At 41.8% G+C, this 19,772-nt stretch overlaps 1 protein-coding gene across 1 annotated transcript in view; it reads right to left on the bottom strand.

The window, feature by feature from the left end:
* Positions 1 to 14,495: 14,495 nt before the first annotated feature.
* snrka (SNF related kinase a) overlaps positions 14,496 to 19,772 on the bottom strand; it is a 65,277-nt gene continuing 60,000 nt past the window's right edge. The window contains exon 8 of the mRNA XM_061982382.2: positions 14,496 to 16,399. Coding sequence (XP_061838366.1) covers positions 15,256 to 16,399 — 1,144 coding nt within the window. The 3' untranslated portion in view covers positions 14,496 to 15,255. The remainder of the gene's footprint in view (positions 16,400 to 19,772) is intronic.

The raw sequence follows: 19,772 nt of genomic DNA, 5'->3' as shown, positions 1-19,772 counted from the left end.
CATAATAGGATAACCACATAGTCTATTGCAATGGGGGCATAATAGGAGAACCACATGGTCTATTGCAATGGGGGCATAATAGGAGAGTCACATGGTCTATTGCAATGGGGGCATAATAGGATAACCACATGGTCTATTGCAATGGGGGCATAATAGGAGAACCACATGGTCTATTGCAATGGGGGCATAATAGGAGAACCACATGGTCTATTGCAATGGGGGCATAATAGGAGAACCACATGGTCTATTGCAATGGGGGCATAATAGGAGAACCACATGGTCTATTGCAATGGGGGCATAATAGGAGAGTCACATGGTCTATTGCAATGGGGGCATAATAGGAGAACCACATGGTCTATTGCAATGGGGGCATAATAGGATAACCACATGGTCTATTGCAATGGGGGCATAATAGGAGAACCACATGGTCTATTGCAATGGGGGCATAATAGGAGAGTCACATGGTCTATTGCAATGGGGGCATAATAGGAGAACCACATGGTCTATTGCAATGGGGGCATAATAGGAGAGTCACATGGTCTATTGCAATGGGGGCATAATAGGACAACCACATGGTCTATTGCAATGGGGGCATAATAGGATAACCACATGGTCTATTGCAATGGGGGCATAATAGGACAACCACATGGTCTATTGCAATGGGGGCATAATAGGACAACCACATGGTCTATTGCAATGGGGGCATAATAGGATAACCACATGGTCTATTGCAATGGGGGCATAATAGGATAACAACATGGTCTATTGCAATGGGGGCATAATAGGAGAACCACATGGTCTATTGCAATGGGGGCATAATAGGAGAGTCACATGGTCTATTGCAATGGGGGCATAATAGGAGAGTCACATGGTCTATTGCAATGGGGGCATAATAGGAGAGTCACATGGTCTATTGCAATGGGGGCATAATAGGAGAGTCACATGGTCTATTGCAATGGGGGCATAATAGGAGAACCACATGGTCTATTGCAATGGGGGCATAATAGGAGAACCACATGGTCTATTGCAATGGGGGCATAATAGGAGAGTCACATTGTCTATTGCAATGGGGGCATAATAGGAGAACCACATGGTCTATTGCAATGGGGGCATAATAGGAGAACCACATGGTCTATTGCAATGGGGGCATAATAGGAGAACCACATGGTCTATTGCAATGGGGGCATAATAGGATAACCACATGGTCTATTGCAATGGGGGCATAATAGGATAACCACATGGTCTATTGCAATGGGGGCATAATAGGAGAACCACATGGTCTATTGCAATGGGGGCATAATAGGAGAACCACATGGTCTATTGCAATGGGGGCATAATAGGAGAACCACATGGTCTATTGCAATGGGGGCATAATAGGAGAACCACATGGTCTATTGCAATGGGGGCATAATAGGAGAACCACATGGTCTATTGCAATGGGGGCATAATAGGAGAACCACATGGTCTATTGCAAGGGGGGCATAATAGGAGAACCACATGGTCTATTGCAATGGGGGCATAATAGGAGAGTCACATGGTCTATTGCAATGGGGGCATAATAGGAGAACCACATGGTCTATTGCAATGGGGGCATAATAGGACAACCACATGGTCTATTGCAATGGGGGCATAATAGGAGAACCACATGGTCTATTGCAATGGGGACATAATAGGAGAACCACATGGTCTATTGCAATGGGGGCATAATAGGAGAACCACATGGTCTATTGCAATGGGGGCATAATAGGATAGTCACATGGTCTATTGCAATGGGGGCATACGAAGTTAGTGTTTGTTGTGGTCTTGGCTGCAGGGCCCATCTTCCTCCTCTGGCGTTTCCCTTCCCTCTCTCCCGCAGAGTTGCCTCCAGAGAGGGCGATCTGAGGCAGAGCTTTCCAGCTGTGTGCTGGATTCCACACCTCTTGGGAGTTCTTTTCAGTTGGTCCTCATATTTCCGCTTTTGGCCTCCTGCAGATCTCTGGCCATGATGAAGTTGACCATACAGCAGTTGTCTATCAACTGACATTCTGATGGTGTGGCCGGCCCACGGCAGTTGGTACTGGAGAAAAGTGGCCTCCATGCTCTTGGTACCAGTTCTACTCAAGACTTGATGTGAAAGTTCTCCAGCTGTTGGATGTGGCGGTGATACAGGGTCCAAGCTTCACAGCCATAGAATAGCGTGGCTTGGTAGACTGCCACCTTGGTACGTATGCTGAGGTCTTTGTTCACATCTTACGCAGTCTACCAAAGGAGGCTGAGGCAGACCTGATTCCATTTTGAACATCATTGTCCCTGCTGCAGTTTTCAGAGAGGATGCTACCAAGATATTAGAAGTCTGGGACTATTGCTAGGGGCTTGTCATCCATGTTAAAGACAGGTGGAGTTCCACTGGCACAGTACTTCCGTCTTTACAGTGTTCCCAGTGAGAGCCAGTCTACTACAGGCCTTCACAGCGGCTGTTAGCGTCGCCTGCAGAGCCTCTGATGTACAGGTAAAAGCCAGTAAATTAGAATATTTTGAAAAACTTGATTTATTTCAGTAATTGCATTCAAAAGGTGTAACTTGTACATTATATTTATTCATTGCACACAGACTGATGCATTCAAATGTTTATTTCATTTAATTTTGATGATTTGAAGTGGCAACAAATGAAAATCCAAAATTCCGTGTGTCACAAAATTAGAATATTACTTAAGGCTAATACAAAAAAGGGATTTTTAGAAATGTTGGCCAACTGAAAAGTATGAAAATGAAAAATATGAGCATGTACAATACTCAATACTTGGTTGGAGCTCCTTTTGCCTCAATTACTGCGTTAATGCGGCGTGGCATGGAGTCGATGAGTTTCTGGCACTGCTCAGGTGTTATGAGAGCCCAGGTTGCTCTGATAGTGGCCTTCAACTCTTCTGCGTTTTTGGGTCTGGCATTCTGCATCTTCCTTTTCACAATACCCCACAGATTTTCTATGGGGCTAAGGTCAGGGGAGTTGGCGGGCCAATTTAGAACAGAAATACCATGGTCCGTAAACCAGGCACGGGTAGATTTTGCGCTGTGTGCAGGCGCCAAGTCCTGTTGGAACTTGAAATCTCCATCTCCATAGAGCAGGTCAGCAGCAGGAAGCATGAAGTGCTCTAAAACTTGCTGGTAGACGGCTGCGTTGACCCTGGATCTCAGGAAACAGAGTGGACCGACACCAGCTGGACTGCTGCTGAGTGGTCCAAAGTCATGTTTTCTGACGAAAGCAAATTTTGCATTTCCTTTGGAAATCGAGGTCCCAGAGTCTGGAGGAAGACAGGAGAGGCACAGGATCCACGTTGCCTGAAGTCTAGTGTAAAGTTTCCACCATCAGTGATGGTTTGGGGTGCCATGTCATCTGCTGGTGTCGGTCCACTCTGTTTCCTGAGATCCAGGGTCAACGCAGCCGTCTACCAGCAAGTTTTAGAGCACTTCATGCTTCCTGCTGCTGACCTGCTCTATGGAGATGGAGATTTCAAGTTCCAACAGGACTTGGCGCCTGCACACAGCGCAAAATCTACCCGTGCCTGGTTTACGGACCATGGTATTTCTGTTCTAAATTGGCCCGCCAACTCCCCTGACCTTAGCCCCATAGAATATCTGTGGGGTATTGTGAAAAGGAAGATGCAGAATGCCAGACCCAAAAACGCAGAAGAGTTGAAGGCCACTATCAGAGCAACCTGGGCTCTCATAACACCTGAGCAGTGCCAGAAACTCATCGACTCCATGCCACGCCGCATTAACGCAGTAATTGAGGCAAAAGGAGCTCCAACCAAGTATTGAGTATTGTACATGCTCATATTTTTCATTTTCATACTTTTCAGTTGGCCAACATTTCTAAAAATCCCTTTTTTGTATTAGCCTTAAGTAATATTCTAATTTTGTGACACACGGAATTTTGGATTTTCATTTGTTGCCACTTCAAATCATCAAAATTAAATGAAATAAACATTTGAATGCATCAGTCTGTGTGCAATGAATAAATATAATGTACAAGTTACACCTTTTGAATGCAATTACTGAAATAAATCAAGTTTTTCAAAATATTCTAATTTACTGGCTTTTACCTGTATGTGCCACCAAGACACAATCATCAGCATACTGGAATTCCACAATGTTGACAGTTTTAACCTTGGTAGCCGCCTGCAGCCTTCTGATGTTAAATAAGCTTCCATCCAACCTGTAATCCACCAGCACACCCCTGCTCCCCTCAACTTCTTTGTGCAGCAGCCAGGTGACACTCATGTTGAATAGTACAGGTGCAAGTACACAACGGGTCTGACACCTGTGGATACCTTCAAAGGCCTAGACTCATGTCCTCCTGTTGTCACCTGAGCAATCATCCCCTCGTGGAAACTTTGCAGGATGTTTACAAACTTCCACAAGCAGCCAACCCTGAGAAGGACCGCCCAGAGCAAGTCTCTGTGGACCGTATCAAAGGCCTTTGATACGGTCCACAAACACCATGTATAGATCTTCATGTTGCTCCCGACACTTCTCTTGTCGCTGGCGTGTTGTGAAAATCATGTCCACAGTGCTGCCATTTTCACACACACACACACACACAAACAAGCCTGTGTTACACTGGCCCTCATCTGGGTGACGGCACCAAACATGCAGCCTCTTGCGTTCCCAAGCCTTGAACCTGGGTCAGCCGGGTGACAGTGAGCGTGTAAAGGCCTGAGCTGTCCAAGGTCTTAAGGTGAAAGGGAGTGAGGTTTACTGACGTCCACACTAGCTAGCCTCCGTTACCCTCACCTTTATCCGGGTCACGGCACCAAATGTACCTTGGCTGCTGCAGATCCCGCTTCCGTTCCACCCGGCACTTTCTCAGGAAAGCTAACGGCTAATCCAAAAGCTGTGGAAGATGCAGTAAAATCATGAAAAGCAAAAAGGGTGCACATCATCATCAGTTTATTCTAATATATCTCTATCATGTACAGTACATACAGTACAATATGCTCAGGACAGGTGGTGTGGCACATCCATCCTTGTTGCAGCTGCTATTGCTACAGTGTCACCAGACCATGGTCCGAGCTAGTGGACCCCAGACTGCAGGTGGATTCATCTCAGTGGGTGCCAATATGGCTGCTACAGCAAAAAACACATGCACTGTTCATGTATGTATATATACATACATATACATATATACATACATATATACAGTGCACTCCAAAAGTATTGGAACAGTGAGTCCAATTTGTTTATTTTTGTTGTAGACTGAAAGCATTGTGTTTGATGAATATGAGACAAGAGATCACATCTGGATCTGATACACAACTTAGAAGATAGCACCTTTTGTTTCTACCTACCCATTTTTCAGGAGAGCAAAAGTATTGGAAGATGTGACTGACAGGTGTGTTTTGTTGCCCAGGTGTCTTGATTATTCACACAAGAAATAGCAGTGAATGTCTGAGCTCAGTTCCAGGTTGGCTAGGACAAGTTTAGCCTGTGCAGACTGCATTTAGAGGTGGAAAGCAGAGAGCTGTGTATGGGGGAAGAAGCAATTGTGAATGTGAGAGAGGATGGACACTCAAATCAAACATTGGCCATAGCCAGTAGCACCATTTGGAATGTCCTGAAGAAGAAAGAACCCACTGGTGGACTAAGCAACAGACGTAGACCAAGGAGAACATCAGCACTTGATGACAGAAACATTGTGAGAGCTGTGAAGAACATCTGTGACTGGTGACGTCAGCAGAGGGCAGGAGTGAAGGTATCACAGAAGACAAGTACAGAGCCTACACCAGAAGATGCTAACCACTCATTAGCAAGAAGAACAGGAAGGCCGGGCTGGAATTTGCCAAAAGGTACAGAGATGAGCCTCAACTATTCTGGGAAAAAGTTTTATGGGACTGATGAGACAAAGATTAACTTCTTCCAAAGTGATGGAAAGGCGAACGTTTGGAGAAAGAAAGGATCTGCTCATGATCCCAAACATACAAGCTCATCTGTGAAACATCATGTCATGGCTTCTTCATCTTCACTGATGATGTAACACATGATGTCATGGATTCTTCATCTCCATTGATGATGTAACACATAATGTCATAGCTTCTTCATCTTCATTGATGAAGTAACACATGATGTCATGGCTTCTTCATCTTCACTGATGATGTAACACATGATGTCATGGCTTCTTCATCTTCATTGATGATGTAACACATGATGTCATGGCTTCTTCATCTCCATTGATGATGTAACACATGATGTCATGGCTTCTTCATCTCCATTGATGATGTAACACATGATGTCATGGCTTCTTCATCTCTATTGATGATGTAACACATGATGTCATGGCTTCATCTCCATTGATGATGTAACACATGAAGTCATGGATTCTTCATCTCCATTGATGATGTAACACATGATGTCATGGCTTCTTCATCTCCATTGATGATGTAACACATGATGTCATGGCTTCTTCATCTCCATTGATGATGTAACACATGATGTCATGGCTTCTTCATCTCTATTGATGATGTAACACATGATGTCATGGCTTCATCTCCATTGATGATGTAACACATGAAGTCATGGATTCTTCATCTCCATTGATGATGTAACACATGATGTCATGGCTTCTTCATCTCCATTGATGATGTAACACATGATGTCATGGCTTCTTCATCTCCATTGATGATGTAACACATGAAGTCATGGATTCTTCATCTCCATTGATGTAACACATGAAGTCATGGTTTCTTCATCTTCACTGATGATGTAACACATGATGTCATGGTTTCTTCATCTTCACTGATGATGTAACACATGATGTCATGGCTTCTTCATCTCCATTGATGATGTAACACATGAAGTCATGGCTTCTTCATCTTCATTGATGATGTAACACATGATGTCATGGCTTCTTCATCTCCATTGCTGATGTAACACATGAAGTCATGGCTTCTTCATCTTCATTGATGATGTAACACATGATGTCATGGCTTCTTCATCTCCATTGATTATGTAACACATGATGTCATGGCTTCTTCATCTCCATTGATGATGTAACACATGATGTCATGGCTTCTTCATCTCCATTGATGATGTAACACATGAAGTCATGGCTTCTTCATCTTCATTGATGATGTAACACATGATGTCATGGCTTCTTCATCTCCATTGATGATGTAACACATGATGTCATGGCTTCTTCATCTCCATTGATGATGTAACACATGATGTCATGGCTTCTTCATCTCCATTGATGATGTAACACATGATGGCAGCAACATGAACTCAGAAGTCTACAGAAACATTGTGTGTGCTCATTTAAAGGAAGATGCTGATGAGGAGATGCTTCATCATGCAGCAAGATAAGAAGAAAGGAGTTGAAGTGGAAGGTTCTAGACACCAAGTCAGTCTGCAGACTTAAAGCCAGTAGAGCATGCATGTGACCTGCTGACTGAAGGGAGTAACCCCCAAAACAAAGAAGAAGTGAAAGAGGCTGCGGTGAAAGGCTGGAAAAGCATCACAAAAGAAGAATGCAACAGTTTGGTGATGTCATCAACGCTCACAGGCTTGATGCACTTATTGAAAGCAAAGGATTTGCAACTAAATTTTAGTCTTATTAATTTTCATCTATTTCAACTTTATATGTTCCAATACTTTTGCTCACCTAAAAATGTTGTGTTCCATTACAAATAATGCTATCTTCTAAGTTGTGTATCACATCCAGATGTAAATACCTGCATATTAAAGCTGAAATGTTCATCTCTTGTCTCATATTCATCTTTTCATGTTAAACACAAATGTTTTTAGTCTACAACAAAAATAAAGGAACTGGCCTCACTCTTCCAATACTTTTGGAGGGCACTGTATATATACATACATACATACATACATACATACATATATACGTATATATACATACATATATATATATACATAGATACATACATACATACATACATATATATATACGTATATATACATACAAACATACATATATATACATACATACATACATATATATGTATGTATATATCCATACATATATACATATATATACGTATATATACATACATATATACGTATATATACATACATATATACGTATATATACATACATATATACGTATATATACATACATATATACGTATATATACATACATATATATATATATATATATATACATATATATACATACCGGTACATATATACGTATATATACATACATATATACATACATATATACGTATATATACATACATATATACGTATATATACATACATAAATATATATATACATACATATATATGTATATATACACATACATAAATATATATATATATATATACATACATATATACGTATATATACATACATAAATATATATACATACATATATATGTATATATACATACATAAATATATATATACATACATACATACATATATATATATATACATACATATATATGTATATATACATACATAAATATATATATACATACATACATACATATATATATATATATACATACATATATATATATATATTTATATATATATATACATACATACATATATACGTATATATACACATGCATATACATATGTACATACATATACATATATACATATTCCACGAAAGGGCGAGTCACAGGTCCAATTTCCACACTGCGATGCGTGACGTCAGGAAGGCGTCACTGAAGTTGGGAATGACACTACAACGGCGGCTAGCGTCATTCCCATTGTCACTCTGGATTTTCCCTTTTCGAATGTTTAACATAGGAGCTGCCATTTTGTGTTGTGTACATGTGTGTACATGTGTGTACATGTGTGTACATGTGTCATGTTTCCCCAGGGGAGTCACTTCAAGTGGGGGTGCAGAAGTCCATGAGGAAGGGAAGAAGGGTGTGGTCTTCTAATATTTACATTTTTACATCACTAACCTAAGCCATGTTGTACATCACTAACCTAAGTCATGTTGTACATCACTAACCTAAGCCATGTTGTACATCACTAACCTAAGTCATGTTGTACATCACTAACCTAAGTCATGTTGTACATCACTAACCTAAGTCATGTTGTACATCACTAACCTAAGTCATGTTGTACATCACTAACCTAAGTCATGTTGTACATCACTAACCTAAGTCATGTTGTACATCACTAACCTAAGTCATGTTGTACATCACTAACCTAAGTCATGTTGTACATCACTAACCTAAGTCATGTTGTACATCACTAACCTAAGTCATGTTGTACATCACTAACCTAAGTCATGTTGTACACCACTAACCTAAGTCATGTTGTACATCACTAACCTAAGTCATGTTGTACATCACTAACCTAAGTCATGTTGTACATCACTAACCTAAGTGATGGGAATATAAAATACTTTGATGAACCCTCAAGAGATCCTGGGTAACTTAGTGTTGTTGGTGATGGCTGATATGGAACTTTCCACTCAATCAGTTTCCGCAGGGGAATAAATGAAAAAGACTTTTGAAGCTGATGTGATTTTGTATTTCAGGGGTTCTTGACCCCGGGGCCCAAATTTCCACTGAATTACCACTGAATTAGTCATATTTTACTTTTGCTTCTTAAATAAACTGTCCATAAAATTTGAGTGCACTCACTTTAGTCCTCATTTTTGCGCTTAGGAAACTTCTGACTTCTTCTGTGTGATGTTGTCATTACTGCCACAAGTGGTGTAAAAGTGTATTACACCTGAGTACTTGTGTGATGTTGTCATTACTGCCACAAGTGGTGTACAAGTGTATTACACCTGAGTACTTGTGTGATGATGTCATTACTGCCACAAGTGGTGTAAAAGTGTATTACACCTGAGTACTTGTGTGATGATGTCATTACTGCCACAAGTGGTGTAAAAGTGTATTACACCTGAGTACTTGTGTGATGTTGTCATTACTGCCACAAGTGGTGTAAAAGTGTATTACACCTGAGTACTTGTGTGATGTCATTACTGCCACAAGTGGTGTAAAAGTGTATTACACCTGAGTACTTGTGTGATGATGTCATTACTGCCACAAGTAGTGTAAAAGTGTATTACACTTGAGTACTTGTGTGATGATGTCATTACTGCCACAAGTGGTGTAAAAGTGTATTACACCTGAGTACTTGTGTGATGATGTCATTACTGCCACAAGTGGTGTAAAAGTGTATTACACCTGAGTACTTGTGTGATGTTGTCATTACTGCCACAAGTGGTGTAAAAGTGTATTACACCTGAGTACTTGTGTGATGATGTCATTACTGCCACAAGTGGTGTAAAAGTGTATTACACCTGAGTACTTGTGTGATGTTGTCATTACTACCACAAGTGGTGTAAAAGTGTATTACACCTGAGTACTTGTGTGATGTTGTCATTACTGCCACAAATGGTGTAAAAGTGTATTACACCTGAGTACTTGTGTGATGATGTCATGACTGCCACAAGTGGTGTAAAAGTGTATTACACCTGAGTACTTGTGTGATGATGTCATTACTGCCACAAGTGGTGTAAAAGTGTATTACACCTGAGTACTTGTGTGATGTTGTCATTACTGCCACAAGTGGTGTAAAAGTGTATTACACCTGAGTACTTGTGTGATGTTGTCATTACTACCACAAGTGGTGTAAAAGTGTATTACACCTGAGTACTTGTGTGATGTTGTCATTACTGCCACAAATGGTGTAAAAGTGTATTACACCTGAGTACTTGTGTGATGATGTCATGACTGCCACAAGTGGTGTAAAAGTGTATTACACCTGAGTACTTGTGTGATGATGTCATTACTGCCACAAGTGGTGTAAAAGTGTATTACACCTGAGTACTTGTGTGATGTTGTCATTACTGCCACAAGTGGTGTAAAAGTGTATTACACCTGAGTACTTGTGTGATGATGTCATTACTGCCACAAGTGGTGTAAAAGTGTATTACACCTGAGTACTTGTGTGATGATGTCATTACTGCCACAAGTGGTGTAAAAGTGTATTACACCTGAGTACTTGTGTGATGTTGTCATTACTGCCACAAGTGGTGTAAAAGTGTATTACACCTGAGTACTTGTGTGATGATGTCATTACTGCCACAAGTGGTGTAAAAGTGTATTACACCTGAGTACTTGTGTGATGATGTCATTACTGCCACAAGTGGGGTAAAAGTGTATTACACCTGAGTACTTGTGTGATGTCATTACTGCCACAAGTGGTGTATACGTGTATTACACCTGAGTACTTGTGTGATGTCATTACTGCCACAAGTGGTGTATACGTGTATTACACCTGAGTACTTGTGTGATGTCATTACTGCCACAAGTGGTGTAAAAGTGTATTACACCTGAGTACTTGTGTGATGATGTCATTACTGCCACAAGTGGTGTAAAAGTGTATTACACCTGAGTACTTGTGTGATGATGTCATTACTGCCACAAGTGGTGTATACGTGTATTACACCTGAGTACTTGTGTGATGTCATTACTGCCACAAGTGGTGTATACGTGTATTACACCTGAGTACTTGTGTGATGTCATTACTGCCACAAGTGGTGTAAAAGTGTATTACACCTGAGTACTTGTGTGATGATGTCATTACTGCCACAAGTGGTGTAAAAGTGTATTACAGCTGACAGAGGCTCCTCTAGGGGGCGCTGATCAAACACTAATACAAATGAACACTGGCCTTGCTTCCTAAAATGAGACTTTACAGGGAAATATAATCATTTAAAGAGATATCTTTTGTACACATTGTTTTCTTAAAACAAACAAATAATTTAGTTAAAATTCTAACTGAAACGAATATTTCACTCAGTCCTGTTACTTGAACAACTACCCCCCAGAAATATGTGGAATGTTGCACAAGTCACAGGAAATCTTTTTCTGTATCTTCCATATTCAGTCATGACTTTGCCATCCTGTATGTTTAAAAGAGTGACATGAAGTTGCCAGATGGGACAACAATACACTTTTGGAGGAGCAGCTCAATGTGAGGATTCTCAGGTTTCATTTTACAATTCCAACCAGCAAATGGCATCATTTTATTCGCTTTTTATTTCATTTTTAAATTGTTCACTTTTTTTATTTAGTTTGTTCTTCTTTCTTTATGTCTGTGTGACCTTGTTAATGTATAATATCATTTTCATTGTTAAATGTCTGTGCTGTTATTCAAATAACGTTTTCGGAAGAAAATCTACTCCAAAAAAAAAAAAAGCAAATGGTTCTGATTAGATGAAAATATGCATATATATATATATATATATATATATATATATATATATTAGAGATGCGCGGATAGGCAATTATTTCATCCGCAACCGCATCAGAAAGTAGTCAACCATCCGCAATCCACCCGATCTAACATTTGATCAGAACCGCATCCGCCCGCCATCCGCCCGCACCCGCCCGTTGTTATATATCTAATATAGACGATGCAAGGCATTAGTGAGCTTATAAAGCTTTTGCCTGTTAAAGAAAGGAGACTGATCCAATGCAGCACAGACATTCGCGTGCCACGCTGTCACGACCCAGACGCACACCAGTGCGCAATCATATAGGAGCCGCGCTGAGCGCACCTCCAAGCGCGTCTCGCTGCCGGCGACGGCCGGGTATATGGGCCCGACGCTCCAGCGCCATCCATTTTCAGGGCTAGTTGATTCGGCAGGTGGGTTGTTACACACTCCTTAGCGGGTTCCAACTTCCATGGCCACCGTCCTAGCTGCTGTCTATATCAACCAGGGTGAGCCCCACCCCTTTCGTGAGCGCACTGCGCGCGGAGTGACCCCTGTTACGCGCCCCCGGCAACAGGGGTGGCGGGCAGGTAAGCTGCGCGGGTGGAGTGACCCCTGTTATGAGCCCCCGGGCAGGTAAGCTGCTTACCTGCTGCGCGTGACGCCGGCCGCGGCGAAGGCGGACGAGGCGGGGTGTCGGTGCGGTGGGCGCGGTGGTGACCCTGGACGTGCGTCGGGCCCTTCTCGCGGATCGCCTCAGCTACGGCTCCCGGTGGGGCCCTCTCGGGGGAAGGGGCCTCGGTCCCGGACCCCGGCGAGGCGTCCCTTCTCCGCTCCGTAAAAGTGTCCATCTCTTTTTTTTTTCTTCTTCTGTTGTGGCATATGCTGCAGGTGCCTGCTCGTTTTTTGTATGTGGGTAACAACATTTAACTATGTATATATATTTCCGAATTGGTTTAACTGCCACCCGCCTGAATCTACCGTATTTTCCGCACTATTAGCCGCACCTAAAAACCACAAATTTACTCAAAAGCTGACAGTGCGGCTTATAACCCGGTGCGCTTTATATATGGATTAATATTAAGATTCATTTTCATAAAGTTTCGGTCTCGCAACTACGGTAAACAGCCGCCATCTTTTTTCCCCGTAGAAGAGGAAGTGCTTCTTCTTCTATGCAAGCAACCGCCAAGGTAAGCACCCGCCCCCAGAGAAGAGGAAGCGCTTCTTCTTCTACTGTAAGCAACCACCCGCCCCCGTAGAAGAAGAAGAAGCGCGCGGATATTACGTTTCATTTCCTTTGTGTGTTTACATCTGTAAAGACCACAAAATGGCTCCTACTAAGCGACAGGTTTCCGGTTCATGAAAAGACGCAATCTCTCCATCCGCACACGGACTACTATTTCACAGCAACTGCCTAAAGACTTTCAAGAAAAGCTGGCTACTTTCCGTGCATATTGTAAAAACAAGATAGCTGAAAAAAAGATCCGGCCAGAGAACATTATCAACATGGACGAGGTTCCACTGACTTTTTATATTCCTGTGAACCGCACTGTGGATACAACGGGAGCACGTACGGTGAATATTCGCACCACAGGGAATGAGAAGTCATCCTTCACTGTGGTTCTAGCTTGCCATGCTAATGGCCAGAAACTTCCACCCATGGTGATATTCAAAAGGAAGACCTTGCCAAAAGAGACCTTTCCAGCCGGCGTCATCATAAAAGCTAACTCGAAGGGATGGATGGATGAAGAAAAGATGAGCGAGTGGTTAAGGGAAGTTTACGCGAAGAGGCCGGGTGGCTTTTTTCACGCAGCTCCGTCCATGTTGATATACGACTCCATGCGCGCCCACATCACGCTGGTTTTTAATATATTATTAAAGTTTGACTGACCTATCTGACTGTTTTTTTGACATTCCTTTAGCGCAGTTAGATGCGGCTTACAACACGGGGCGGTTTATAGGTGGACAAAGTTTTGAAATATGCCGTTCATTGAAGGCGCGGCTTATAATCCAGGGCGGCTTATGGTGCGGAAAATACGGTATTTAAAATCTAATTTTTTTAAATAATTTGAACCACCCGACACGACCCGACCCGCGGATAAAATCTAATTTTTTTTAATTTCATCCGCCCGATCCGCGGATAATCCGCGGACTCCGCGGTTGTGCCCGCAAACCGCGCATCTCTAATATACACATATACGTGTATATATATATATATATATATATATATATATATATATATATATATATATATATATATACCGTGTATAAACATTTTAGACAATTAAATGTTCTTAAAATGCCAATGTCACACCAAGTTCGTTCCTCACCAATAATTCATGTCCCAGTGAAAATCTGCCAATTTTGACACCACATTATTTAGACAAACCCAAATCTTGATGTTACAATTTGGATTAATTATTATTTTTTTTTTCCCATCAAAAGCATGCAGAAAATGTTAGACTTTTTAGTTTTCTAAAATGATACATGGTTGCTATTCAGGTTTACAATATATTTAGGAGCGGTTTTCTGCCAAATAATGAGCCTGATGATTTAAACACTTTTTAAAATGGACGTATTTTCTTTCCCCAAATAAAAAAAAAAAAACAGTAGTTATGTTAATTTACTGGCCTTTTAAATATTAAAATATTTTTAAAAATATAATTCATGAAGATATGTATATTATTTAGATATTTGTGAAGGATCTCTTAAGGGTTCCATGAACTGCAGTCATAGCTTGACAAATAATGTCAAAGGACTAAAACAATGGGATGTAATAATCCATGTTGTGTATATAATAATACATGTTGTGTATATAATAATCAATGTTGTGTATATAATAATCCATGTTGTGTATATAATAATCAATGTTGTGTATGTAATAATACATGTGTATCTAATAATCCATGTTGTGTATCTAATAATCCATGTTGTGTATCTAATAATCCATGTTGTGTATCTAATAGTCCATGTTGTGTATGTAATAGTCCATGTTGTGTATGTAATAGTTGTGTATGTAATAGTTGTGTATGTAATAGTCCATGTTGTGTGGGTGGCCCCTAGATGACCTGGCAGCAGCTGTGGGGGGTGGGGGTGCACAGGAGCCCCTCCTTGGGGCCACGGTGCATGTTGACGGCCAGAGTCTTGTCACTCATCTGCAGGGCTCGGTTCTTCATGTTCCTGTGGTTCTCCCGGGCCAGGTCCAGCTCCCCCAGCATCAGCGTCCCCGAGCAGGAGCCCTCCAGCAGCGGGTCCACCAGGGCCTCCCCTAAAGGGGGCGGCTGCTGGTAGAGGTTCCCCCGGGGCGACGGCCCCCCCAGGAGCGAGACTTTATCCAGGCTGCCCGTGGATCCGCCCACGCACATCCTCCACACGGGGCGCTCCTGAGGGTCCCCGCCGATGCCGCCCGCGCCGTTTCCGGGCGTCCCGACCCCGGCGCCGCCGGTCAGGTTGTGGAACTGAGAGCTGAGGCACAAACTCATCAGTTTGAGGCTTTCGACCAGGCCACTGGAACTTTTGGCCGAGCCTTTCCCTTGGCCAGAAGCTGACCCGGGACTGGTGCAGTGGGAGGGGCTTCCCGGGCCCGCTCCACATTTCTCGACGTCCTCGTTACCCACCCCGTCCCCGTCGGCGTCCGACAAGCGCACGCTCTCCGTGTTGTCGTCGCCGGCCTCCGAGCGGTCCGGGGTCAGGGCGGTGTCGGGGGAGGGGGAGGGGACTCTGGAGTTGAGTTTGAGGCTGAGGCTGGGTCTGGTCAAGTCCTCTTCATCATCGTCCTCCTCCCCTTTCTCCTCCTCGTGGATCTGATTGAGGACGGGGGCGCTCATGCGGGAAGTCAGGCGGGTGCGGGTGGAGGAGGCTTTGCAGCGCAGCACCACTTGGGCGGAGGCACCAGAGGGGGACAAACGTCGGTCCTCCCCCTCCTCCTCCTCGTCTTCCTCCACGCTAAAAAGGCTGGGGCTGCGGGTCTTGCAGGGCCCCCCCGAGGTCAGTCTCAGAGAGTGCTTGGACACAGGCCGCAGACCCTTGTCCTGGTCCTGCCTCTGACTCAGGTCGGGCAGAGCCGTTTTGGGCCGGGGGCCCTTGTGGAGGCTCTCGGCACTGCGGGCGGGGGACTGAGGCCCCCCGGGGTGTGAGATGGCCGGACCACCTAAGCCGTCGCTGACATCCTGGTGGACGTCCACTCTGGTGGGCCACGACTGCCTGGAGGTGCACACAAGGAACAAAGACTTGGAAACACTCATCTTCTACATGGGCTTCGTCAACAATCTAAACATGTAAACATCCTCACACATGTAAACATCCTCACACATGTAAACATCCTCACACATGTAAACATCCTCACACATGTAAACAAGTAAACATCCTCACATGTAAAAATCCTCACACATGTAAACATCCTCACACATGTAAACAAGTAAACATCCTCACATGTAAAAATCCTCACACAAGTAAACATCCTCACACATGTAAACAAGTAAACATCCCCACACATGTAAACATCCTCACACATGTAAACAAGTAAACATCCTCACACATGTAAAAATCCTCACACATGTAAACAAGTAAACATCCTCACACATGTAAACATCCTCACACATGTAAACAGCCTCACACATGTAAACAAGTAAACATCCTCACACATGTAAACAAGTAAACATCCTCACACATGTAAAAATCCTCACACATGTAAACAGCCTCACACATGTAAACAAGTAAACATCCTCACACATGTAAACAAGTAAACATCCTCACACATGTAAACATCCTCACATGTAAACAAGTAAACATCCTCACACATGTAAACAAGTAAACATCCTCACACATGTAAAAATCCTCACACATGTAAACAAGTAAACATCCTCATACATGTAAACATACTCACACATGTAAACAAGTAAACATCCTCACACATGTAAACAAGTAAACATCTTCACACATGTAAACAAGTAAACATCCTCACACATGTAAAAATCCTCACACATGTAAACATCCTCACACATGTAAACAAGTAAACATCCTCACACATGTAAACATCCTCACACATGTAAACAAGTAAACATCCTCACACATGTAAACATCCTCACAGATGTAAACATCCTCACACATGTAAACAAGTAAACATCCTCACACATGTAAACAAGTAAACATCCTCACACATGTAAAAATCCTGACACATGTAAACATCCTCACACATGTAAACATCCTCACACATGTAAACATCCTCACACATGTAAACATCCTCACACAAGTAAACATCCTCACACATGTAAACATCCTCACACATGTAAACATCCTCACACATGTAAACATCCTCACACATGTAAACATCCTCACACATGTAAACATCCTCACACATGTAAACATCCTCACACATGTAAACATCCTCACAAAAGTAAACATCCTCACACATGTAAACATCCTCACAAAAGTAAACATCCTCACACATGTAAACATCCTCACACATGTAAACATCCTCACAAAAGTAAACATCCTCACACATGTAAACATCCTCACACATGTAAACAAGTAAACATCCTCACACATGTAAAAATCCTCACACATGTAAACAAGTAAACATCCTCACACATGTAAACATCCTCACACATGTAAACATCCTCACACATGTAAACATCCTCACACATGTAAACAGCCTCACACATGTAAACAAGTAAACATCCTCACACATGTAAACAAGTAAATATCCTCACACATGTAAAAATCCTCACACATGTAAACAGCCTCACACATGTAAACAAGTAAACATCCTCACACATGTAAACAAGTAAACATCCTCACACATGTAAACATCCTCACACATGTAAACAGCCTCACATGTAAACAAGTAAACATCCTCACACATGTAAACAAGTAAACATCCTCACACATGTAAAAATCCTCACACATGTAAACATCCTCACACATGTAAACAAGTAAACATCCTCATACATGTAAACATACTCACACATGTAAACAAGTAAACATCCTCACACATGTAAACAAGTAAACATCTTCACACATGTAAACAAGTAAATATCCTCACACATGTAAAAATCCTCACACATGTAAACATCCTCACACATGTAAACAAGTAAACATCCTCACACATGTAAACATCCTCACACATGTAAACAAGTAAACATCCTCACACATGTAAACATCCTCACAGATGTAAACATCCTCACACATGTAAACAAGTAAACATCCTCACACATGTAAACAAGTAAACATCCTCACACATGTAAAAATCCTGACACATGTAAACATCCTCACACATGTAAACATCCTCACACATGTAAACATCCTCACACATGTAAACATCCTCACACATGTAAACATCCTCACACAAGTAAACATCCTCACACATGTAAACATCCTCACACATGTAAACATCCTCACACATGTAAACATCCTCACACAAGTAAACATCCTCACACATGTAAACATCCTCACACATGTAAACATCCTCACACATGTAAACATCCTCACACATGTAAACATCCTCACAAAAGTAAACATCCTCACACATGTAAACATCCTCACAAAAGTAAACATCCTCACACATGTAAACATCCTCACACATGTAAACATCCTCACAAAAGTAAACATCCTCACACATGTAAACATCCTCACATATGTAAACATCCTCACAAAAGTAAACATCCTCACACAGGTAAACATTCTCACACATGTAAACATCCTCACACAGGTAAACATCCTCACACATGTAAACAAGTAAACATCCTCACACATGTAAACATCCTCACACAAGTAAACATCCTCACACATGTAAACAAGTAAACATCCTCACACATGTAAACAAGTAAACATCCTCACACATGTAAACATCCTCACACAAGTAAACATCCTCACACATGTAAACAAGTAAACATCCTCACACATGTAAACAAGTAAACATCCTCACACATGTAAACATCCTCACACATGTAAACAAGTAAACATCCTCACACAAGTAAACATCCTCACACATGTAAACAAGTAAACATCCTCACACATGTAAACAAGTAAACATCCTCACACATGTAAACATCCTCACACAAGTAAACATCCTCACACATGTAAACAAGTAAACATCCTCACACATGTAAACAAGTAAACATCCTCACACATGTAAACAAGTAAACATCCTCACACATGTAAACAAGTAAACATCCTCACACATGTAAACAAGTAAACATCCTCACACATGTAAACATCCTCACACAAGTAAACATCCTCACACATGTAAACATCCTCACACATGTAAACAAGTAAACATCCTCACACATGTAAACATCCTCACACAAGTAAACATCCTCACACATGTAAACATCCTCACACATGTAAACAAGTAAACATCCTCACACATGTAAACATCCTCACACAAGTAAACATCCTCACACATGTAAACATCCTCACACATGTAAACAAGTAAACATCCTCACACATGTAAACATCCTCACAGATGTAAACATCCTCACACATGTAAACAAGTAAACATCCTCACACATGTAAACATCCTCACACATGTAAACAAGTAAACATCCTCACACATGTAAAAATCCTGACACATGTA

Source organism: Nerophis lumbriciformis, linkage group LG21 (genome assembly GCF_033978685.3).
Source record: "Nerophis lumbriciformis linkage group LG21, RoL_Nlum_v2.1, whole genome shotgun sequence".
In the NCBI taxonomy this organism is placed as follows: domain Eukaryota; kingdom Metazoa; phylum Chordata; class Actinopteri; order Syngnathiformes; family Syngnathidae; genus Nerophis; species Nerophis lumbriciformis.
This window is presented reverse-complemented; position numbering and strand designations above follow the sequence as displayed.